This window comes from Lucilia cuprina, chromosome 5 (genome assembly GCF_022045245.1).
Source record: "Lucilia cuprina isolate Lc7/37 chromosome 5, ASM2204524v1, whole genome shotgun sequence".
NCBI classification, from domain to species: Eukaryota; Metazoa; Arthropoda; class Insecta; order Diptera; family Calliphoridae; genus Lucilia; species Lucilia cuprina.
The window spans coordinates 28,349,174-28,376,089 of record NC_060953.1 but is presented as its reverse complement, the minus strand read 5'-3'; the positions used below and the strand labels follow the sequence as shown (position 1 = coordinate 28,376,089).

Below are 26,916 nucleotides of genomic sequence, written 5' to 3'. Positions count from 1 at the left end.
TCTAAATTAGCAGCTCAAATAGAATGAGTCTTCTAACTCGTTGATGGTGAAATGTTTTTGTCAAAATTTTTTTAACTAAAAACCATATTCCAAAACGTCTTATGTTTTTATACCCTACACCACTTTAGTGGGGAGGGTATATTGGGTTTATGCTGATGTTTGTAACGCACAATAATATTGGTCCTATAGCCACCTTAAAGTATACCAATCGGCTAAGAATCATTTTCTGAGTGGATTTTGCTATGTTCGTCCGTCCGTGTAAACCTTGTAATCAAACTACATGCCGCAATTTTGAAGATAATTAAATAAAATTTGGTACATGAAAATCTATTGAGGGATGAACCCTCAAAAAGGGCTTGTAAACATTGTAATCAAACTACAGGTCGCAATTTTGGAGATAATTCAATGAAATTTGGCACATGATCTTTTATTGTACTGTAGACGAAGCCTATTGAAAATGGTTATCTTCGGTCCATTATTTCACCTAGCCCCCTACAACTGAACCCCCGAATAGAGCTTCTAAACCTTGTAATCAAACTACAGGTCGCAATTTTGGAGATAATTCAATGAAATTTGGCACATGATCTTTTATGGTACTGTAGACAAAGCCTATTGAAAATGGTTAACATCGCTCCATTATTTCACCTAGGCCCCATAGAACTGAACCCGCCAAATAGGGCTTTTAAATTCATAATTATTCTTAATAAACTCGTATCTCGACAAAAAGCTGCAAAACCAAGTTCTATACTAGTCTTGATGATCCTGATGAACTTAATAATTATAGGGCCTCATTTGACCCTAGCCTCTCTAAAAAGCCCCCATCAAAATTTTACTTAAATATCCACAGTTTTATTAAACAGTAAATTGCTTTAGTATATCTGAGGCAAGGTACAATTCAACTAAATGCTTTATTATGGAAACTAAATCACATTTTATTCGTATACCGGTGTAGGGTATTATATGGTCGGTTTTGTAAAACTATAACTTCTTACTTGTTTTAAATCTGTATTTAGTGAAGATATTTTTACACTTAAATAAATACAAAATCCACTTTATTATATTGGTATACTATTATACGAAAAAAAAGAAAATCAAATTTAACACATTTACACATTTTTGGTGCGTGCAACACGCTTTATGCGTTATGAACATCCATACTTCATGGTAACTCTTTCAGAGGTCTGTTGTGTTTTTACATAAGTGTTCGTAATTGTAATCGCTATTTTAACATTAATTCTCTATCATGTTTAACCCAGGCGACTCTGGGGGCTAATATAGCTATACAATTTTTTTTTTTTTAAACATAGTGTTTCTAGCCTTATATTTGTGGTCATTATCCAGTTGTATCATATTATTTTCAATGTTTTGAGCCCAATCATTAAAAATATCCCGATAAAATGGCTTTTAAAATCAGTATACATTTCGGCATTCATATTAAAATTAAATTTTATACATTTTCTGTACGCCTTCTGATGAGCCATATCCCTAAGGTAAATGATTCCCACCTCCAAATTATATAACAGTCATTATTTCGCGGTCTTTTAATGGTGCATTCGATTTTCTATATATATGCTTTGGTCAATCAAGTCCAAAAAGATTAATTTTTGGCTCATCTAATTCTCATTAAATTATATATTTTTAATGATTGAGGATCGAAACGTTGAAAATATGTTGAAAAATTTATAATGATCCCAAATATAAGGTAAAAGCTGTTCAAATTTCATTACTACATTAGCCACTACTGTCGCCAGAGTTAAACACGATTAAGAATTTATGGTGAAATCAGGTTTACACTTACGAAGACTCATGTAAAAACATATAGACCTTTGGGAGAGCTGCCTTGAAATATGGACGTTTGGATAAATCAAAAATAATATAGGATGGTAATGTGCAAATTTATGAAAAATATTGCTCAAATGAGGAAATAAAAACATATTTTTAAGCAAATCACAGGATTTATTATAAAAAATCCCAGGTTTTGGGATAACCTAATCCTCGGGATTTTTGACATCCCTAACCGTCAGACATTGTCTATTATGTTGCTTTTTAGGACATTCTGACTTATGGAAATGACTAATTTGTTGTTAAGTCCTTTTGAATTTCATGCTAATAAAATCAGTGGCTCCTAACTTGAAATTTCAAAAACGGTTGATCAAAAAAATAAACATTTTTTTTGTCACAACAAGATTGAAAATCATCATCATATACATATATTAATACGCAAAGCCAAAACGATTGGGAACATGTGAATGTATGATACATGTGTGATACAGAAGGATGTTGGTGTTTGACCCGAAAAACATTAGTGAGACAATAATTCTACATAAATGTTAGTTTTTAGGGATTTTAATGATGGACAAAAACAAAGCCTGTTAAAACATAAGTATTCCTACTTATGTTTAGTTGATCATGTCGGTACATAATTCACCGTAATAAATTAATCATTATATCGCTAATATGCACGTTTAGCACTGTGAGGATTTGAAGGGTTATTCTAACCAATTGGGAAAAAGACGGTTTAAGAAATATTAGTGTAAAATGAAAACTGTAATTTGTATGGTTATATGTACATATGTTTTATAAAAATAGAAAAAAAGATGAACATGGTCAAATACAAATCATGTCTTCTGTGTTAATGGCTGCCCATTTGGTTTAGTATTTACTCTTAAAGCTCTTTGCTTAAAGGCCTATTGTAGTACAACTTCATGAAATATCTACTATTAAATTCGATTAAAATACATTAAAGTTATTATCTTTGTCGAGTGTTATATGGGAGATTTTATACAACATAAACCTGAAGGATGGACTTTTTATACTAAAGACAGCAAAATAAAACGTATTTATTTCTTATAATATCATTCCGATATAAAATTTTATTAATTTTTATAAAAATATTTATTAAATTAAAAAAAAAACATAATAAACAACATAAAAACATAAACATAAAAACATCCGAATTTAAAAATTAAAAGTCGTTTTACTTCATTATAAAACGACATAATTCCACTTTCGATCGGGATGGAATCCTGTTATAGTTCTTATAGCAATAATTGCAAAATTTAATGACTTCAGAAGTAATGAATTTGGAATCAAATTAAAAAAGATGAATAACCTATGTTAAAATCATTAATTCTGTAGGTTACAAAGGAATAGTGCTGGAAAGATTCGAGATTGTTGACGACAAACTGTTCATGTATGGGCGATTGTTGGAGAAATTAGCAGATTGTTAAATATAGGTCTTAATTTAAAACTGGGAGGCGTTTAAAAAAACTTGGATGTGAGTGAGCAAAAATCAAAAGATGAAGAACTCAAACAGTATTAAAGAAAATAGTTTAATAATTTTACTGTCAGGAATGAAAATTTCATGTTGTAAGTTTTGAATAGATTTTAATGAACATTTTTGTAGAGAATAATAAATCGAAAGAAGTAATATTCGTTGTTTTTGCTTTTAAAAAAGTTCAAATAAATTTGAAAACTTAAATTTTATTAAATTAAACTGAAATGTATCACATTTTCATAAAGAATACGTTGATCAAAGCAAGTTATACTCATTGATAACACCGTCCAACACCATTTTTCACACACGAACCAAACCATATACATACGAAAGCACATAATTTTTATGGTATAACTGCGTACTCAGTTTTTCATTTTCTGATCGTTTATTTATAATAATATTGCGCTATCATATTATCCTGAAGTGGATTTTATAATTCGGAACATGCATGTTTTAATCACTAAACCGTCATAATCATACAAAATAAAATTTTATGTATTAATTGGTAGATATTTTGTCCGAAAACTGTCAATTTAACGTTAGGATAAAAACTTAACAGGCATTGAGATAATGGGGGTAGGTAATTGGTATAAATAATAAATTAAATTAAACAAATTATATACAACAAAATTTTTTTAATTTGAATGCATCTTAACTTTAAATTTTTTTACAAAGAACTAATAAAGATAAAGACATGAAATTTGGGAGCCTGCAACTCCATATTTGTAAATATAACATATATTTTTTTCTAAAAAAAAACTGACTATAGAAAATAAGGATATTAAAGGATTAAAATTTTAAAGGACATTTTTTTAGTTTTTTTATTCTAACATTTTAAAACTATTTTATTTGTTAAAATACTGTTATTCTCCTCTTTCAATCGATACCTATATTGACCTACTAGACCAAACTAAATTTAAGCTAAATATAATTAATTATACTTACTCTTCCTTTCAAACTTTAAAGTCCTTTTAAAGAAAGAAACGATCAGAAAACAAAAAACCAAAAATGTAGGGTAACTATATCAAGTATGTAGTTTCCAACGTATATGGTCTTGCTCATGTGTGCAACAATTTTTCCCAATTTGTTGTACGGTGTAATAGCAATTGAAATAATTTTTTGACAGACATTTCAACTACGAAAATATGGTTTTTGTTGCATATGTATGTAATCTTTCCTTCAATGGTTCCGGTTGAATTTCGACCGCTGGCGAACTCTAGTTTAATGAAATATATAATATTTAATGTGTTCCCCCAAGATTTTGATAATTGTTTCATCTTATAAATAAGATGAAGCTTGAAAACTAACATTATAATTATAATAATTTTTAAAATTAAAAAAATCATATTTTTATATTTTAAAAAATATGTTTTTTAAAAAACATCCAAACATGCACTAAAAGAGTAAACTATACTCTAAAAACTATTCCTTAAATATGCTACAAAAGTCAAATCATGCTAAATTATGATCTTATGGATAAAATATACAAAAATATATGCTCTAACAAATCGATGCCAAAATTCTAAAATTAATCTGAAACGTAAAAATATCTTATCCATGAGTCCATACGACGCACCACAAAAAACATGTGTTTGCATATTTTGGTTTCCTTGCTGATAACAGTTTGCATTATCTTATAAGGACAAAAAGTGATATTGTAAATGTACCTGTGCCGTTGCGGCACTGTTATCCTATTACCCTTTTTTGCATGACATAGTTCTACAAACCAAAGAAACATACATTGTACATACTAGGGTAAGTCGAAAAAAAATTTGAGACAGAGTCCCCATTTATAACTTTATTGATAATGGTAATGAATTTTCAAAAACAAATTTAATTAGTATTTATAATTATAGAAAAATATATTTGAAAGCTTTTAATACCAGTTGCCGTAGCCCAAATTGGCTGAAATTTAGCAGTCATAAGTACAATAAGATGTTCGAATATTTAAAATTAGGTTCGAAAATTCGAATAAATCTCTTTCAATTAATCTCTGTGTCATACTATGCACATAATATGTGGGAAACTTTGAAACGCTGATAGAATGTATTGGTCAAGATAGAATTAAATCTAAGACCGTAAGAAAGCATTAACTAATTCCAGAGGTAAGGTTTACATCATATGGGTACCAGGTCACTCGGGAGTAGTCGGTAATGAAAGGGCGAATGTAATAGCTTTTAACGGAAGGGAGCTCAGGGCGGTTAACCTGACAAACGCAAAACCATTCGACGCAATAAAAGCTGAACTAAAAATATGGGTGAGAAAATCCCATAAGGCCTCTTGGAAAAATGAAACAGTGGGTAGAACCACGAAGATATTATGGGGTGTTGGGGACAAGACGAAAAATCTCCTCGAAATGAGCAAGTCTGAAGTTAGTATGATGGTACGTATTCTGAATGGACACATAGGATTACGAGCACATCTATGCAAAATTGGACGTGCGGATTCAGACGAATGTAGATCATGTGGAGAGGACAGTGGAACATTCAAGCACTATATTTCCCACTGCCAGGCATTCGTCGAAGTTAGATCCAAGTATCTTGAAAGTAATGTTATTTTGGAAGTAACATTCCTGACTGACACTGCACGATGGTTTTTGAAAAATTATTTTTTTGTATAAAATTGGGTACCGAATAAAACTAGACAAAATTATATATCACTAACATTAAAAATATTTTTTTTAAACTTTACTGATTTTTTGTACTGCGCTTTCAAAGATGAACATTTTTTTTAATTTTTAAAAAAACCAAAAAATTGGAATTTATGAATTTTTCAAATTTAATTTGAAGAAGAAAAAATTTCAAAAATAAATATTTTGATTTATAATCTATCAAAATTGATATTTTGATAGATTTTATTAAACTCTTTGTTTTCTTAATATATTTTACATATTTTTAAATAGTTTAAAATTAACCTGTTTTTGAACTTTAATGGAATGCATCATAAAATGTTATTATTTGTTAGCTCTGAAAAAATGGCTAAAAATTACTACACATAGTCTTCTTAAATATTCCGAAAAAAAACTGAACAAGTTTGCTCCATTTTAAGAAATTATGATTTTAATAAACGTACCCTGCTTCTCTAATTATAATACAGGAGAACAAACTAGTTATGTTTTCGTGTTTATTGTCAGTATTTACATCGTTATTGTTATTGTTTTAAATGCATCCATAAAATATTTACATTATATTTATTACTTAGCTCCGTTAACTCCACCTCTGGTTATCGTTTAACCGAAAGTTATTCTGCCGATAAAATATTTTTGGTATGAAAACTGTCAATTTAACCTTAAGATAAAGAATAACTAGACATTGTGTTATTGGGGTTAGTTTTTTATTTAGATCAATAAAAAATTAATTTTTCTGTGTTTTTGTTTTAACTTTTATTACTTTAAATTTAATAACAAAACAATTACCAGAACACACTGAATACAAGTTAGAGGCATTTCTATAACAAGTATATATAAATACAGAAAACTTAAAATTCGGTCTCTCATGCTTTCCAATCATGCTGAAATTTCCTCCGAAATAACAAAAATTAATTTGGAACTTATAATTCTTATTGTTGTATCATGTAACAATGAAATTAATATTGAAAATTTCAGAAACTACGCGAATAATACAGCTATATATTATGTTGAGAAGTATCCATGGTATTACATGTCCCCCACTCTGCATAAATTTTTTATTCATTGCCCAGAAGTTTGGCCAATTGGTCATCTTTCTGAAGAAGCTCAAGAGGCAAGAAACAAGGATTTCAAAAACTACAGAGAACATATCTCTCGAAGATGTAGTAGAGAAAAAACAAATGAAGACATATTTAATAGACTTTTGTTAAACTCCGATCCTATAGTTTCAAGTATGAGCAAAAAATATGAAAAGAAAAAAACTGTTGTACCAAAAGCGGCATTGGATCTCCTTATTCTTTCAAATGACTTGAATAATAAGAATAACTCTGCAGAGTTTGAACATATACTAGACTCTAGAATAGCCTTAAAAACATTTTTTTCAATAGCAATAAAAAAAATAATTTTACCCTCCCCTGAAGAGTTTCTGATCACTGAAATAAGTCATTCAGTATTTTTTAATGATAAGGTGCGTACAACAGGTGCGATAGTGGCCTAGGTGTATTTCTTCTGATTTGATGTAGTATACATCCTCTTATCAACCTAACATACATTGTTGTTTATTTATTTTTGATTTTTTAAAATAACAAAACTTCATAAAATTTATGTATAATAGGGTATTCAATTATTCGGTTTATTCGACAAATAATTATTTGAGGTTTTACGTTAGCCGGTTAATAATTTTCTTCATATTACACCCTGTAACAACTTCATGTATTTTATAATGCTAATATTGGTATCAAATGGAAGCTGGGAATCTGTACATTCTATCTATATTATTTTCCTGTCTCACTTAGAGAAAATAAGAAAATGATGTTCAATTTAAAAAGGTTTCATTTTCGACTCAAAAACTTTTAACTACTTTTTTGTGACAAATTTTCTTTAAGATTTCTAATTCTTTCTTGATGATTTGAAATAAATTATATTATTTTGAAGCAGAGGAACTCAGCTTCATTTGAAATTAATCTCGAAAGCATGTCTAATAGAATTATTGAAGATTCGGATCTCGTCGATATCTGTGGTCCTCTAAAAACTGATTTCAACAGACAGACGGACATGGCTTAATCGACTCCGCTATCTATAAGGATCCAGAATATATATACATTATAGGGTCGGAAAATTATATTATAGAAATTACAAACGGAATGACAAACTTATATATACCCTTCTTACGAAGGTGAAGGGTATAACAAACTACAGCCTATATATAAACCAAAATGAATTTAATTAAAATTATGGTTAAACACACTTGGTAAAAATATACTTTCATTTATTTTGTACATAATAACGCACATGTACGCTAAAATGTTCTCTACATACCGAATAAAGTACGCTAAAAATACACTAAAACCTATGTTAAAATCGTCTTGTTATTGTGTTACACTAAAATATAAATCATACGACATTTATTCTCTTTAAATCATAATAAAACACCACAAAAAACAGGACCAATAATTCTGACACTTTTGTTTATGTTCTTATTTCCTCTTTCTTCTCTTTTTGATACGCCAAAGATATATGCATTTAATCACAAAAATAAGTATACAGAAATGCTGACAATTGGTTTTATTTAAAAAATGCTATTACTTTTTCCAAAAAGAAAAAAAAGTAACACATTTATTTATTGAAAACAATTATGATATTTATTCTTAACTACTTTTTTCTGGATGTTTTTGTTATTTGAGTTGTCATTTAAGGTGAAGTTAAGTACATAAGTGCAGAAATTGTTCAATTCAATATAAAAATCAAATTACTTTGGACAATAACCAATTCCGGAACGGACATGTAATGTAAGTTATTTTCAGGGATACCATTTGACGACTATTAATAGTATTTAAAAGTGTGTAATGGAAGATTAGAATAAAAAACCTTGTATTAATTATTGCTACTAGTACAAATATTATTATTTTTGCATTTAAAGTATTAAATTTTAGGAAATTGTCATTAATTACGCTTAATAGATTGCAATTATAGATAAGAAATAATTACTATAGAAATAAAAATATCATCTTCTAATGCATCATAATGAACAAACATGGGATATTTTTGAATACTCGATCCAAAACTCTGGGGATTTAAATAGCAAAATAATATTCATGTTAATTATCAAAAATTAAAATTTGTTGGAACTAAAAGTGAATTTTTTACAAGTTACAACAGGTACAATTTTCCTACATTTTGTTAATATGATGAAACCAAATATATATTGAAATGATTTGTATACTTTCTTTTGTGGCGTAAATTTTGCACATATTTAACTTTAAATGAGTACTGAAATAACTAAAATATCCGGAAAATTCATAGTTGTTTTTTGTTGAAAAACTAATATTTTCAAATTAAAATATTCTGGTTTTGTATATGTGCTAATTAGGGTATTCAGGCGATTAGTCGTTGATCGGTTAGTTTTTAAATTTTTGAAAAATTTCAAAACACAAATAAACCTAATAATTTTTATTAATTAAACGATTAAGAAAAACGTACTATTTAACAGTAAAATTTCTGTATATTTATTTATTATTTAAGATTTTATAATCGTTTTATATATTTTTGTTACAGATGCGGCACCAGATATAACTCAGTTCAATAATACTCGTCGAGCTGCTGATAGGGTAACTCGATATGTCAATATTTCTCAAACAGATGTTAATGAAGACAGCAATGGAAAATGGAAAGTTTCTGCTAAAATTCAACAATTGCTCAATACACTTAAACGTCCTAAACGACGGCCCCTTCCCGAATTTTATGAAGACAATGATATCGAACTTGAAATTGCAGCAAACCCTAAAGATCCGAATGCCCCAAAACCTGAAGGAAGTACTATGAGTTCTGTCAAAGGTGAACAATTATCAGTATCAGCAAGTTTGCCTCGTTCTTTAGAGGCAGCTGTCCAACGTTTCGGTATAAACTCATTTAAGTCTCCTATGGCTACAGTTGTTGATCCCAATGGAAAGATAACGACTACTTTAACGTATGGTAAACTTTTATCTAGAGCACAAAAAATTGCATATGCACTATCTACGAAAATATTCAGTAAAGGTCCCGAACAAGTGACTTTAAAACCTGGTGACAGGGTAGCTTTAGTTTATCCTAATAATGATCCATTAAGGTAAATATAAACGATGTTATGTTATGCAAATATTAAGATTTTATCCTTATATCCCTATTTGTAAGCAAATAAGGCTACCGATTAAATGAAATTAAAGTAAATTTTGTATTTTTATGTACTTATCAAAACCTTAAGTGAGTCCAAAGCTCTTAGCATCTATATATTAGATCAAATTTAACTGATCTAGATCCATATTGCAATATTAAATAAAATTAAATTAAATAAATTTAATGTTGACAATAAGAAAAATTCAACTTCAGCCAAATCGGTCCAATTTGCAGATTTGTGAAGCTTAAATATATTTTTATAATCGAAGTACTCTAGTAGTTCTGTTAAAATCAATTACTTAAACCAATCAGGTGTCTTTATTTAAAAAGTAAAATTTTCTGTTGATTTCCAAATTTAAATTCATTGATTATAAATTTATTTTTTTCTTTGTAAAAACCGCGAAATTTATATTTTATTTTAAATATTAAATTGTTTGTTACTGTTGTATTCAATTATATGCAAATATTTGTACAATTTGCTAAAAATTTCTAATTTTCATTAGGGTAGTTATATAAAGCATGTTTCTAAAAATTGTAGAAGAGCATGCTCTAAAACTGCAATGCAGAGCATTTGGGACAAATTGGATAATACTAACTCGATTCAAACAGTATCTAATCGTTCAAAATGTGTTAAAATAGGAAAATTGGTTTCATTAAAATTAGTTTTTGATGCAATAAATTCCAAAGAATATTTATCATTTAAAGTATTTAAGTAATTTAATGATCTATTTAAAGGACTATTTAAGGTATAGTTTCTATTATATAGACCTATATGAAACAGATCTATGATGAAGAGATAATCTGCCTGGTACATAAATGGTATTTTTTCCAAAAGTTCTGGGCAATCAATATCAATAAAACAAAATCAATAAAACATCGACTGTATTTTACGTCTCTTTTCTAAAGTTATCATACCTAAATGTAAGATGGACGCGGATAGATATAGAATAGATGTGGCAAGCATAACGAATAAATTTTCTTTGAATGTTTTTTTATGCGATTAATATGACTTTTGCATAATGGACACCAAATGATCGTACCATAATCTAATTTAGATCGTACAAATGACGAGAATAATAATTTAAATGTATATAGGTCTAAAATTCTGTACAATTTCGGTTAAGAAACGCAAGTGTGGAATATGTTTTAGGTATTAAATAATCTAAATGAGGTTTGAAAGTCAATTTGGAAATAATATGCCCAAATCCATAATTTCAATTTCCTTTCTTATATTATAAGTACCTAATTTATATGAGGCATTAAATGTATAACGAGAATAAGAAATGTGAATACATTTATTCAGATTAAATTTTAAGTGATTATTATTACACCAGAAAATTAAATTATCAAGATCACTATGTAGTCTTAGGTTAGGTTAGGTATTCAGGCTGCAAAGACGCACACTTGGGTCCTGTTGGTCCCTTTGTGATACCTGTAAAGATAATAAAATATAAAAGAAAGAGGGTAGAGGATAGTAGAAGATAGTTTAGGATTAAGTCATAGAAGAGAAATTGAAGTGGAGGAGAAGATTGAGAGGTCTGTCCTTGCGGACTAGTGAGTGCCTTAATTATGGCTTGGTGGTCCTAAAACCAGTTACTGTGCCTGATGAAGGCATTTATGTTATCCAGTCCTAGATTGGATAGTTCTGACAAGTCATCAAATAGTCGTTTTCCTAGATATACGGATCGAGTGTCCGCTAGCGCCGGGCATTGACAGAGAAGATGTTCGATGGATTCTTCCTCCTCTTCGTCTTGACAGCTTCTACAGAAGTCGTTGTGGGGAATTCCAAGTCTTCTTGCATGGTTTCCCAATGAGATATGCCCCGTAATGACAGCAACAAGGTTGCTGATATGAGGGCGGTTTAGTTGTAGAAGATATGACGTGCGTTTACTGTCCAAGTTTGGCCATATCTTCCTTGTATTGATACAAGTTGGTTCATTACGCCATCTTGTCTGAGAAATTTCATAGAACTTTCCATCTATTATGGTCTTGCAAGCTTTTAGCGGTATTCCGCAAAAGATGTCTATGTCTCTGTCGGACATTGAGGCTCCTAGTTTCGCTAATTCATCAGCGATATAGTTGCCAGTCAAATCCCCGTGTCCCCGTACCCATTTGAGCACGATTATTGAATGTCTCGCCATCCTGTTTAAGGATGCCCGGCATTCCTGGACTAGTTTAGATGTAGTATATACACCAATCAGGGATTTGATAGCAGCTTGGCTGTCGGTACAAATTTGAATATCTCTGTTTGATATTCTGTGGTACCAAAGCCAATTTGCTGCTCTTTTTATGGCTGATAGTTCAGCCTGTAGTGGACTACAATTATTCTGTATCCTAAAGCTTATTTTAGTTCCAAATTCAGGGATAAAAATGCCACCTCCAACTCGTTCCCCTTTTTTAGAACCATCCGTATATACCAGGAGGGTTCTTGGGGAACTGTTATCCTCCGGTGAAGAGTTTTCGGATATTGTGTATCCGAAGTCCCTACGGAGGAAAGGTTTGGGTATGCAGTAATCAATATTGCCCGGGAGGAAAGATGTTTCCCTCATAATAGCCGCATGGCCGTATGGCCTGTGTGTCCAAGCATTTATGGCATCAAGTCTGAGGGCAGTGATGAGTGCCAGTTTTCTGGCTATCAGATCCGTTGGGATCCAATTAAGCATAGCGAATAGAGATTTGGTTGAAGTTGTTCTCAGTGCTCCTGTTATAAGGATTGCTATCCTTCTTAGTACCTTATCAAGAAGTATACAATTGGAGTTGTTGTCCAGTGCTTTCCACCAGACAACAGCCCCGTTAAGAGAATAGGTTTAATAACCGCTTCATGGATCCAATTTACCAGTTTGGGATTTAGTCCCCATCTTTTTCCTATGGCCTTCTTGCAAATGTACATTGCCATTAAGGCTTTGTTTACTCTGGCTGTGATATTTTCCTTCCATGATAGTTTACTATCAAGTATCACCCCTAGGTATTTCGCACTGTTCGAAAGTGAGAGTACGACTCCGTTTAGTCGAGGTAGGGTAAAATTTTCGATCTTGTATTTCCTGGTGTAGAGTACAAGTTCGGTTTTACTAGGGTTTACACTCAAACCACTATCAACGCTCCATTTACTTAGTAGATTGAGTGCTGATTCGAGTCTTTGAGATATCGTATTCAGATGGAAACCTGATACTGCTACCGCAACGTCATCTGCGTAAGCGACAGTCTTGTATCTTTGGTTGTCTCTTTTTCATTAGTAGGCTGTTTATGGCCACATTCCATAAAAGTGGTGATAGGACTCCACCTTGAGGTGTGCCCCTGATTGCCATTCTTTGAATACATGCCATTCCCATGTTAGAACGGATAATCCTGTGTTGAAGAAGGTCTTTTATGAATTTAATCACTGATGTCTCAATACCGAGCTCTTCTAGAGCTGATATGATGATGTCGGGTTTGACGTTGTTAAAGGCTCCTTCTATGTCCAGAAAGGCCACTAACGTGTATTCACCAAATTCCAAGGACTTTTCTATATGTCCCACTAGTGAGTGTAGGGCCGTCTCAACTGATTTGCCTTTGGTGTAGGCATGTTGTGAGGGAGATAGGAGCATAGGATCTATTGACGATCTTATGTGGACGTCAATGATCCTCTCTAGGGTCTTAAGCAGAAACGATGATAGACTTATGGGCCTATAATCTTTTGCCTTAATGTGCGTTGTTTTTCCTCCTTTGGGGATAAACGTCACACTGCATTTGGTCCATTGTTCTGGTACGTATGACCATGTAAGACAGGCTTGAAATATTTCAAGTAGCCATGGTATAACTAATTCTGCATTATATTGCAGGTCAGCTGGAATTATGCCGTCCGGGCCCGGTGACTTATATGGGTTAAAGCTGTTTATTGCCCATTTTATCATTCCCTCGTCTATAGTGATTCCGATCGGGGTTTGACAGTACGTTTGTGGTCTTTCCATTGTAGTATCTAATGGTAAGTTACCTGGGAAATGAGTGTCCATTAATTCCTGTAGGGATTCTTGTCCACTCGTTGTCCACTCACCGTCTTGCTTTTGAATGTAGCCTTGAACGGTTTGTGATTTAGACAGGATTTTGCATAAACGACTTGTCTCTGAAGAGCTTTCGATGCTACCACAGAAGCTTCTCCATGAGCAGCGTTTAGCATTCCTAACCTGATTCTTAAATTTATTCAATGAGGCTTTATATGTGGACCATTCACCTGATCTTTTGGCCTCATTGAAAAGTTTGCGACATCTATTCCTAGTCTTCGCTATTTCCGAGGACCACCAAGGAGGTTTACTTTTACCCTTTGGTATCGAAGGTTTGCATGTTCTTCTTGTTGCTTGATTAAGAGAGCGTGTAAGGTTGTCTACAGCTCTATCAATATCTGCTGTTTTGTTCCCATCTTGTCTTTCTTCTGTTTAGAAAGGGGGTTTTCCTTTCCTGTGTTTTTTCTATCGAGAATACGAGATATCTATGATCTGAAAAGGAACAATCTTCCGATACTTTCCAGTTTCGGATTATGTGCGAATGACTTGTATTTACAAGCGTTATGTCCAGTACCTCTTGTCTATTTGCAACTACAAATGTAGGTTCTGAACCTCTATTTACTACTTCAAGATTATGGTTTAAAATGAAGTCTAATACGAACTCACCTCGTGTGTTGATGTTGGTGCTACCCCATAGTGTATGGTGTGCGTTTGCATCTGCGCCTATAATAACAGGGATGCGTTTTCCGTTTGCTGCACTTACTGCCCTGACGACCGTGTTACTTGGCGGGGGGTCTGTCTGGTCGTGCGCCATATAGCAGGAGAGGATCCACATTGTGGATTCCTCTGTCTCCCATGCTGCGGTTACTGTATCTTCATCACTGTAATCAGATAGAATGAAGATATTTAGGGTGCTTTTAGCAAGTATGCAAGATCTAATGTTACCTGTGCCTTTTGCGTATAGTATTTTATAGCCTTTTACGTTGATTCCAAGTATGTTGCCGTTATGGGTCCACGGCTCTTGGATCAACGCTATATCCTCCCCTTGATATCCAAGGTGGAGGTGTAATGCAGCTGAAGCTGCTTTAGAGTGGTGAAGGTTCACTTGGATCACCTTCATCTTGGTCAGGGTCGTAGACGATTGTGACGTCGGCGTCTTCTGGGTCTGTTTTCAGAAGCTCGTCTTCGTCAATCACTTCGCCCTGGCTATCAAATAGATTCCCAATCAAGTCTGTACTTGATTGGGCGTCCATTTGGTCGTCAGAGTTAGTGGTATCGTCTACCTTTCCTCCGTCCGTGCTTACCGGTTTGGGGTCTAGTTTGTCGTCACCCCGGTAGACGCGCAGCTTGATACTATCAAATCCGATTCCTTATTAAGGACCACGACCGCCTTTCTGTTAGCACCTTCAGGTTCGGAGACCTTGACTACCTTCCAATTGTGGGTAGGTAGGTCAGGGTTTCCACTCTGAAGGTACGCCAGAATCGCCTCTGGTTCGTGTGGTTCCGCCGGAATAACCGTGATTGATCTCGGTCTGCGAGGTATCTCACTAACCGGGATCACGTCAAGTTTCGCGCCGGGCCACACTTCCCCTATAGACGTAACCGCCAACTTAAGCAAGTTTGCTGAGCGCTCGTTCGTGCACGCCAGCAGTTTGATGTGACCTTGGTACCAGCCAGCATCATCATTCTGCGGAGATGGACCGGGATTCTCTTTGAGAATTTTCCAATACACCTCCAGCATTTTTTGACGGATTATCAACCATTTATCCTGGGAGATAGCTCCGTCGTTGACACTCTTGTCAACAATGGCCCTAACCAGCGGGTTTTTGGCAACTTCGCTGTAGGGTCTGTTGACTATACGAGTCTCGAACTGCTTCTGACGTTTAGTCTTCGGCTGTGGGACTGCCTGGAGAGCATGTTCTTCCTCCGATCGCTGCCGTTTAGGCCCTGCAGATGTAGCTTGGTCCGCTGCATCTGAGGTTGTAGGAGGGTCAGAACACTCCGGCTGAGCCAGTAGGGCTTTAGCCCAATCTAGGGACGATTTTTCGTCCGTGGTAAGCGTATCGACCGACTTAACTCCAAGTCGCTCGACTAAACGCATGGCGGCACGCCTTTGAACAAAAGCCTTCCTAGATGGATCTTTGCGACTAGGGGGGTTTTCGTTAGCCGTGAGGGCGGTTGAGGGGGCATTAGTTGGACCCGACATCGAGTTCGACGATCCAACCTGTCCAGAAGTCGCGGGGTCACTGCTTGGTCCGCAGTGCCCGAGGCAGGGGTATTTGCTGGCGTACCAGCTAAGGCTTGTGCAGCTGATGAGGTGCTTGCCACTACGGACAAGATTTCCTCGCTGCGTTCAGCCGTGCTATCACCAGAAGGTTGGATAGCAGGCTGTTTGCAGTCCACCAGTTTAGGTTTCCCCAACTGGCTTTCCACGGGTTGTTTGTTTTTTGTTTGTTTATTTGTTTTTTTCTCCATGTGATTCCCACGAGTAGGCGCGTAATGGGTGGACGACCCACGCAGGGACGGCGTACGTGGGCTAGGCTAAGCATTACAACCGATCCGTGCCCTGGCATCGGAGGGGAGCTGTTAACGACTAGTCCTCTTTAACCACTAACTAGCCATTCAGGTTCTCGGCACTGCTTCCAACCACCTTAACCTTACAAGTGGGGGATGAGGGAATGGGTTCTTGGGATTGGATTGAAGAGGGATAAACTAGGTGGATTGGGAAATATGGGGATGGGGGTGGGGTTGACAGTTTTGGTCCGCGGATTTGTGCATGGGGAACAGGAGAAGTCCTGTTATCATATATGACCGCCTGTTATCAGATGTACCATAAATCATATCAGCACTCTACCATCTCTTTACATATCAGTAGGCCATTTGTCAAAAATGTATCCACTGATGTGATAAAAGATTGTCCTGATTCATGCACTCATCTAGATATGACAGGCTTGTTAGACCATTTGTCAAAAATGTATCTAGTCCGGTCTGCCTTATCTCGAGCTAGCATCGTCGTTTTCGACCATTATGTCCAATGTGTCGAAAAAGACCATGCTTAGCTCCCCCTATCCGCCACCTGGGACGCGTCCGATGGGAGATCTGACAACTCCACACGGATGACAACTCCACACGGAAAGTAGTCTTAGTATATCAAAATAATTTTGAAGAAAACCATCAGCATATAGTAAAAAAATTAGAATGTTTAAAGCATTGAAATATGTCGTTGACAAAAATATTAAAGAGAAGAGATACTTCCCTGGGAAACCCGTGATATTTGCTTATATGGAAAGGATTTATGGACGTCAATTTGAACAAAAAAATCTATTTCCAAGATGTGATGATAGCCACTTATGAAAAGATGAATGTATTCCTAAATAGTAAAGCTTCCTTAATATATGAGAATATAATGAGAAATTTTGTCAAAGGCTTTTGAAAAATCTGTATATATAGCATCTATTTGTAAACCCAAATCCAAATATGATAGGCTATTATCTGTAAAAACAGCAAGATTAGAAATCGTAGATTTATTATTTCGAAAACCATGTTGTTGAGGAATTATAAGAGATTTTGTAGCAAAGAATAAGATTTCATAAATAGCATTTTCGAAAATTTTGGATATAGTCGTCAATTTAGAAATAGACCTATAATTAGAAACATCACATCGGTTTCCAGATTTATGAATCGGAGTTATTAGAGTAAATTTCCATCGATCAGCAAACTAACCCTCAGATAACGATTTATTAAAAATTTGTAAAATTGGAAACAGTAAACTTCTTGATTAAGAGGGCACTCAATCCATCTGCATCGGATTGAAATTAATTTTTTAGACGAGAGATAGCCACTAAAATATCATCCTTACATTGTATAATCTGACCCAGGTTTAAATTAGAAGTTATATATTCATTAAAATTAGAATTAGAAGTAGAAGAATCGAAATTTGACTTGAAGAAATTTGCAAAAAGATTTACAATAACTTCAGGGTTATTCGTAGCTTTATTCTCACAAATCATAGATGAAGGAATTTCTGTAGATTTCTTTTTGGAGCGGATGAATGACCATAAATAATTAGGGTTGAATTTTATATTATTCTCAATGTTAATTATATATTTTTTGTAGAGAAATTTATTAAGAAAATAAATCCTTTAACACATTGTTTATATTTCTTCCGAACCCTAAGATAAATAGCGTTTATGTAATTTATTTCTTTTATTTTTTAATATTCGTAAACCTTTGGTGTATCAGCGACGACTAAACGAGAAATATGTTTTATATGGAATATATTGATCACATATATTCAGAAATGTATTAAAAAAATATCATACGATATACGATTTTTGATAAAATAAATTTATCCAATCTACATTAAGCAAAGCAGAATTTAAGGCATCAATATTACAGTTTTTATAATCACATGTTTTAGCAAGTAAAGATTTGTACATTTAATGAATTTCATAGCATTTAATTCTAAAATTATGGCATTATGATGAGCGTTAGAAAGAGAAAATGGGATTAAACATTCATAAATGTTTATTTTATAAGATGTTTGAACAAAAATCGGATCTAAATTTTTTTTGATTTATTAAAAATGTTATTGATTTGAATAAGATCCATATCAAAAAAGGAATCAATTAGAATAATTTCATAATCTTTATTCACATTATATGGTGTTAATTCATTATTTAAATTAACCCAAACTAAGTTAGGTAAGTTAAAGTCCCCAAAAATTAAAAATCTAGTATTTAAACAAATTTTCTCATTTAGATATACAATATAATTCACATGAGATGCATATAAATTATAAGAACTGGTCGGCGGAATATAAGAACAACTAAGGCAATTTAGCCATCTAGAGAAGGAATACATATAAAATGCTGATCTATTAAATCATCAATAATAATATCAGTACATTTATAAGATTTTAGTTATTTTCTAACCGATACTTAAATTCCATCGCCTCTTTCAAAACCAGTTATTTCGTAACATATATCTTTACGGTAAACATTATACAAATTCAAATCAAAGTACTCAGAATCAAAAAACTCAATATTTAACCAAGTTTCAACAATAAAAAAAATATCATAACATTGCGAAGAAAAGTTAAACAGGCTTTTATTTTTCATGCGCATTCTCAAAACATTTTGAAAATAGTTCTTTAATTTACTTAATGTATTTAAATTGCACTTGGAGGTTCCACAAGTTTTTTTGAAAAAAATGAATGGTCTAATTTTAATATTCACTGGCCATAGAGTTGGTTTAATAATTTCATCATAAAAATGTGGCGAGACACCAATTTTAAAATTTACATGTTTTAAAATTGATTCATCTGCATCTTTCTTAACTAACCTCGTACACTCAAGATGATTTTTAGGAATCTGAGTATTTTTTTCAATAAAGTAAATAATCTGTTCAGTTGTATATGATGGTTTGAAAAAAGAGACATGCAAATATTTATATTTTATAATAACTTCAAGATCATTTGAATTATTTTTTCCAACAGCAATAATACGTTTTTTTCGTCTGCGCCTATGAACATTTATTTTGTTGACAATCTGCATCATACATGTTTGACCTTAGAAGAAGCATCATCATTACCTATTGTACACTGCATGTTATTGTTTTTTGAAGAGCCAGCAATAACTTCTGTGTGTGACCATTGAACAGCATTGTTTTTATTTACAACATCATTGTTAGCAATTGGTTTATTTATGTTATATTTGTTTTGATGTATTTTTGCATTTTCAAGGTTTTTTGAAAGTTAGTTAAACTCTGCTTTTATATCATTAATATCATCACTAATTTTTGGGATTTTTGGATTTTTTAATTCTCTTAACTCTTTAGATAATTAAGAGAAAGGATTTCTGCTGATGTACTTAGGCAGTCATTACAATTAAACACAATGTTTATATTATCATTTAATAAATTAATATGTTTATTGTTTATTTTTGCTCAAATAAAATGCAATTTTGCTTTACAGATATGGCAAGCAATATAATTAGAAGATAACGATAACGACACTTCGCACACAAAGTTTTCGGTGGAGCATCCACACTTAGAACACTTTGAATATCAAATGCTGACTTAGAACTCAATATCACTAAGATTTGATTAATGTCGTTCTAAAAGTGCCAAATGTCTTACTGTGCGGGGCTGCCTGACTTATTTGACATTGAATTATGCACTGTGAAATTTCACCTTTAACCTTTTGGAAGTAAAGACAATATCTTTGGCTATAAACCTAAAATTATAGTGTACTTAAAGGAATTTCAAAGTTATGGGCAATAATATGTATGTACTTTTAGACAATTTTAACATATTTTTATACCCACCATCAAAAAAGATGGGGGTATATTGATATTGTAATTCCGTGTGTAACACATCGAAATATTGCTCTAAGACTCCATAAAGTATATATATTTTGGGACCTCGTAAGATTCTAAGACGATCTAGCCATGTCCGTCCGTCTGTCTGTTGTTGGCACGATAGCGTCCACAAAATAAGAGATATTGAGATGAAATTTTCCCAAAATATATTTTATTGACCAGAAATGTTTGGTATTGAAAATGGGCAAAATCGGTCAACGATTTCACATAGCCCCCATACAAATGTACCCCCCGGAATATTGTACAAATAGCTTCAAATATTCACAAATTCGTTGTTTATGAAGCAAATACCACAAAATTTCGCATAGGTCAGTTTTTTGACGTCTGCAAAACAATTCTGCATTATGGCAAACATAGGACCATAATTGGCCCTACTCCCATATAAGGTCCCCTTTAGAAAATGACTAAATAGCTGATTACTGGCTTAAAAATGGTAATATAGCGATGAAATTCGACACACTTAAGTTTCATGCGAGCCAATATCTCTCCACCAAATTTTATGTATATCGATCCATAATTGACCCTACGCCCCATATAAGGTACCCTCCATAAAATTACTTTAACGCTCATTACTGGCTTAAACAAATGACTATAGCTATTAAATTTGATACAAGTAAGTATCTTACTTATATCAAACTTACTTAGCCAAAAACTCTTTATGAAATGTTATGTGGATCGGTCCATAATTGACCCTACCCCTCATATAAGGTCCTCTCCATAAAATTACTTTAACGCTCGTTGCTGGCTTAAAAATAGGTTATAGCGATGAAATTTAACAGAAGTAAGTTTTTCACAAGCTAAAATCTCTTTACCAAATTTTATGTGGATCGGTCTATAATTGACCCTACCCCCAACATAAGGTCCCTATCAGAAAAATACTTTAAGGCCCATTACTGGCTTAAAAATACGAGTATAGTAATAAAATTCGACTCAGTTAACTCTTAATTTAATTTTATGTGAATCGGGCCTTAATTGACCTACCCCCATATAATGTCCCCATCAAAAAAATGAATTACTGGGCTAAAAAACGAGTAAAGCAATGAAATTCTATATAAACAATACCTGTAGGAACCAAGATCGTTCTACAAAATTTTACCGAGATCGGTCTATAATTGACGCTACCCCCATATAAGGCCCCTTCAGAAAATTACTTTAAAGCTCAGTACTGGCTTAAAAATACTAGTAGATTTATGAAATTCGACATAAACTAGTTTCGTGTAAGCTAATATCTCTATCTCTTCTAAAGCAACCGAAATCTCTCTATCAATTTTTATGGGGATCAATGACACCACGCCATATAAATTCCGCCTCAGAAAATGACGCGAAAAATACGAATACAGCAATGCAATTCGATATAAACAATTTTGATTTAAAATCTCTCTACTATATTTTATGACTTTAATGCTCATTAATGGCTTCAAATTACAAGTAGATCGATGGAATTTTAAACAAATAAGGACTGAAATCTTCCAAAAGACTTTTATGAGAGTTGGTCCATATATGTATGTATAAATAACCCTACTCCCTATAAAAATTAGAACCCCCATTAATAGACATCTTTCAAATGTTACCCTGATGTTCTCATTAATATCGATATATAATAATAAAATATTCAAAATATCAAAGTTCATTTATATGGCAGTGATTTGATGGTAAGTATAAAAGATTCGGCACAGCCGAATATAACACTCTTACTTGTTAAAAATTCAAAGCGCGATATTTTTGGTCTGGACGGGATTCCGATCAAAGAGTCATTGATTTGGAGAACTCTTTTAAACCTTAATATGTGTTGCAAATTTCATTAAAATTGGAGATGGTAAATCCGAAAATTGCTTTTTTCTGTCCGTTTTGATATGGATTTTCCCAACATGAATGTGAATTGAACAATATTTATGTTGTTTAAATAATAAAATGGCTTCTATTTTGATTTAAAATATTTATATTGTTGCAATTTAAAATTTTATTTATTGTTGTGTATGTTTGTTTTGTATATTTTTATACCCTTCACCTTTGCGAGAAGGGTATATATAAGTTTGTCATTCCGTTTGTAATTTCTATAATATAATTTTCCGACCCCATAAGGTATATATATTCTGGATCCTTATTGGTAGTGGAGTTGATTAAGCTATGTCCGTCTGTCTGTCCGTCTGTGTGTTTGTTGAAATCAGTTTTTAGAGGACCACAGATATCAACGAGATCCGAATCTTCAATAACTCTGTTAGACATGCTTTCGCTATTTAAAATCAGCAAAATCGGTGAAAATAATAAATAAAGGAGATATGAGCAAAAATCCGAGACAACCTCTGAAAATTTCATCAAAAATGTCATATTTGTTCATGCTTTGTTAAATAAGAAACAACAACACTGTATATTAGAAAAAGATGTACACGTGTGTGTCGATGTATTTGGTTTTTCAGCTGTGTATTTCGTTTTGTATGTTTGGATGCTGTTGGCGTCATTGAGTTGTGTATTTTGTTTTTGTGAATTCTGTTCGTATATTTGGATGTAGGTTGGTTTTATTGCGTTGTTTTGTTTTTGTTGTTCTGTGTTTTTCGTTATGTATGTTTAGATGTTTGTTGGTTTAGATGCCTTGTGTATTTTGTTTTTTATTTCGTTTAGCGTTGTTGTTGTTCATTTTGTTTTGCTCTTGGCGTAATATTAATGTAGTCGGGAAAACATTTAAAAAACTAATTGTTCTATTCACAATCGATGTTGTAGCGTTGTATGTCAGCAGCTGCTACAATAGTCGTAACAATGTTGTTGGTATTTTCTATGCAAAAGTTCTATACAACTCTTACGACAATTTTTCATGTGTTTTTCGAATGTCGTAAGAAAATTCAGTGTTGTCAATTATATATTTCAGCAAATAAATAAAAAATTCAATCGATTTTGGCATAAAAAACGATAAAGTGGTAACACAAAAATTACAAACAAACAAAAATTTCATTAAAACTTTTTATTTATTAGTTTAAAATATGGAATAATGAAAATAATATAATTTTAAATAAAAAGAAATTAATTTGGTTTATTTTGCTCGTTTAATTAGTTTAATATTATTTGTTTTTTTTTACTTTTGACATTGTTTGTTTTGAATGTTTTTTATTGTGAACATAAACTTACGACTTGCTACAAAAATCTGTTCACAATCGCTGTTACTGCACTTTAGTAGATACAATATACTACATGATTGTGAATTGAACAAATATGTTTAAAATACACTATGGTGAAGGGTATATAAGATTTGGCACAGCCGAATAAAGCACTCTTACTTGTTATACTTTGTGTTGTTGTTAAACTGTTCACTTTGTGTTTTTTTAGCTATGTAAAACAGCAAAATGGGTTCACTGTTTAAAAGGTTATGAGTAAAAATTTCAGACTATGTCGAAAAAGTACGTTTCTTTTGTAATTCTTTAGCACTTTTCTCAGAAACTAAAAAACAATGCGATCAATTTTATTACACACTATTTTTTCTGCCAGGGATCAAGTATGTTGAAAATCATAAAAATTGATTCAAACTTTTTTATAGCACCGATACCAAGGTATAAACACAAAATCTTGTACATGTAAAAATAACATGAACAAAGATCATACAACCAAAACAGATTTGTATCGGTCCACAATTGGTCGTAGGTCCCATATACGGCCAATTTCTGAAAATCACTTACACGCACATATTTCATTGAATTATAAATTTATCGGGATAAAATTCGACTTCAATAAGTTTTATATCTACATAAATCATTCTACCAAATTTTTTTCATTGATAAATGAATTTCATATAAGCTTACTTGTGTATTTGATTATCTTTAAACTTGTGTTAGTTGATTATCTTTAAACTTGCAAGTCAGTTGCTGATCAGCATTTGTCGAATTAAATTAAGATCTGTACGTAATTTTTTTAAAATCCACACTTAGAAATCCAACAACTAAATTTTGAGAATGCCGAATTTATGTAGGTGAATGAGAGAGCACAGCTGATAGTTTTTTATAGATGAACTTTAATATACGCTGTCTGTCAAAATCCATAATATCAATTTGACAGTTAGAATATACTTTTTAGTTTGCAGTCATTTTATTAGTACAGTTTAATTTTGGGTTACATTTTGTTCTCTGCTACGTTACCAATACAAATGAATGTGTATGGGCAACACTGATGTAAACCTTCGATCTGTAGACATATACTACTACATTTTGCACTTGTAAGTGTAAGAGCGAAAAAACAAGAAATGAGAAATCATTGTTTATATACTAAATTTGTAGTGTAGGTGCTAAAAAAATACAACAATACTTACTATTATCCTACCCTTCATTAATATATTTTCGTTCATTTTCATTGCAAAAGCAAGATACGAGCGACGACACAACCACAACGATTCTATGCCGTTGTGGTTGGTATACTTTAGGGTGGGCGTAAGCTATAATAAAGCTATCTCGATACAATGTTACACAAAATGTATTGTTTTTATATGAATCAACTTTTATATGACTTTCAAAACGTCAGTTGCTTTGTTTACGAACAAGGTATAGTGTTTTATAATGATGGTTGTTGAAATTATTTGCCAAAGCAATACTTTGCATCTTCTATATTTTAGAACGTTAAAATTAAAAAGAAGCATAGTTTTAATGTTATGTAACTTTACATGTGTTTAAGATAAATTCTATTGGATAGTAGGCCAGAAGCAAATTTTCAGCTATATTGGTCAAGAACTGCCGTATATAGAGATCAAGATGGACAATTTGGTCATACATATCTTTTAAGCAATTTCGTCCGTATAATGTCCCCTTCAGAAAATGACTTTAACGCTCGTAACTGGCTAAAGAACATATAGTGGTGAAATTAGACATAAACATGTTTTATACGAACCTAAATTTCTATGTAAAATTTTATAAGGTTCGGCCCATAACTGACCCTACCTGTCATATAAGGTCACCTTCAGAAAATTACTTTAACGCAGATAACTATTTAAAAGAAACATCTATAGCGATGAAATTCGGCATAAATATGTTTTATAAGAACAACAATCTGTTTGTATAAGTATCGGCCCATCATTGATCCTATTCCCCATATAAAGTTACCTTCAGAAAATGACTTTAACGCACATTACTATATAAAAGAAGCATCTATAGCGACGAAATTCTACATAAAACTGTTCTATAAATACCTCAATTAGTTTGTTAAATTTTATAAAGATCGGAACATAATTGACCCTACCCCCATATATGTATGTAAGAAAATGACTTTAACACTCAGAACTGCCTAAGAAGTGCGAGTACAGCAATTACACTTAACGTAAATATGTAAAATACAAGCTAAAATATTTCGACATATATAAATAAGATTTTTCAAAACAAAATCTTTCTGCCATTATTGATCCTACACCCATTACTTTAATGCTTACACTCTTAAAAATACGAGTACAGCGAAGAAATTCGACATAATTAAGCCAAAATCTCTCCCCAAATGTTATGAAAATCGGTTCATAATTGATCCTATTCCCTTTAGAAAACTACTTTTTTTATTTTTACTTTACTAACACCCAGAATAGCAGTGGTAAACTTTATTATAAAGAAGTATTATAGCAACAAAAATCTCTCTAAAAGCTCTATTTCGAAATCTAATGTCTATATTAATTTCGAATAGTAAAATTCAGCATATATCACAGGGTTTCAATATTGAGATAACAATGTCATGCACATGGACAACAATTTTGTGCTTTTTCATGACGCGTTTATTTTTACTCAACCATACTTGTTGTTTTGTTTTTTTTCCAATGTAAGTCATGCTTAGTTTTCTTTTTTCTTGTAAAAAATATGTTTCTTTACTAAATTTAATGTGAAAGGCTTACACAGAAGGATAATTCCAAATAAATTAGAGTAGGGTAAACAAGAATGTTGTGTTTTTTAGTATACAAAAAAGGGATTTGCATAAATCTAGCGTTCTAAACCAGCTAATTTTAAAAATTTGTTTGTACCACATGATAATACTTTTCCTTGTGACTTCAACAAAGGACAAAAAAATATCCGTTCTATTAGGGGAGTTATGAGCCTTAAAAGTTAATTTTGTATGTAAAATATAAAAGGAATTACTTTAACGTAGAAAGCTGACTCCAAAAGAATGTGGGAATACGTAAAACATGGATGTTTGGTATGACTTATTAAATCTATACGATCACCAACTTCATATAAGCATTTAAAAAAGTCTGACACCTTCCCAGTAAGATACTTTAAGAAGAAAAAAATTGAATTAATAACCTTAAATTATGTTTTCGATAAATTTTAAAGGCTTAAAATAATTACTTCATATTTATAATTTTTTTATAAACTTAAATTTCTTAATTATGTAAATTGGCATATATTTCTGTCATTACACTTAAACACTTAATAGATCTAGAACACCATAAAAATATTTTTTGAACACATTTTTTGTTTTGGCCAGAAAAGTGGTCATCTTAAATGCTAAAAATACTGTCAGAAAAATGTTATTATAAGTACGCAGTGAACATAT

At 32.3% G+C, this 26,916-nt stretch overlaps 2 protein-coding genes across 5 annotated transcripts in view; one reads left to right on the top strand and one right to left on the bottom strand.

The window, feature by feature from the left end:
• Window positions 1–26,916, top strand: part of LOC111684114 (disco-interacting protein 2) — a 229,272-nt gene that overhangs the window by 120,761 nt on the left and 81,595 nt on the right. For all 3 annotated transcript variants that reach the window (XM_046952776.1, XM_046952777.1, XM_046952775.1), the window contains one exon: window positions 9,459–10,008. In XM_046952776.1, coding sequence (XP_046808732.1) covers window positions 9,459–10,008 — 550 coding nt within the window. The remainder of the gene's footprint in view (window positions 1–9,458; window positions 10,009–26,916) is intronic.
• Window positions 11,324–17,129, bottom strand: LOC124420333. Of its 2 annotated transcripts, XR_006941129.1 has the most exons (3): window positions 14,978–17,121; window positions 14,699–14,913; window positions 11,324–11,487 (listed from the first exon to the last, which is right to left on the bottom strand). XR_006941129.1 is itself a non-coding variant. In XM_046952778.1 (2 exons), the coding sequence occupies exon 1, from the start codon at window positions 16,236–16,238 to the stop codon at window positions 15,348–15,350; it is 891 nt and encodes a 296-aa protein (XP_046808734.1). In that variant the 5' UTR covers window positions 16,239–17,129; the 3' UTR covers window positions 13,308–14,913; window positions 14,978–15,347. The 2 variants fall into 2 exon arrangements, 1 of the variants encoding a protein (XP_046808734.1); XM_046952778.1 differs by lacking the exon at window positions 11,324–11,487 and having other exon boundaries at window positions 13,308–14,913; window positions 14,978–17,129.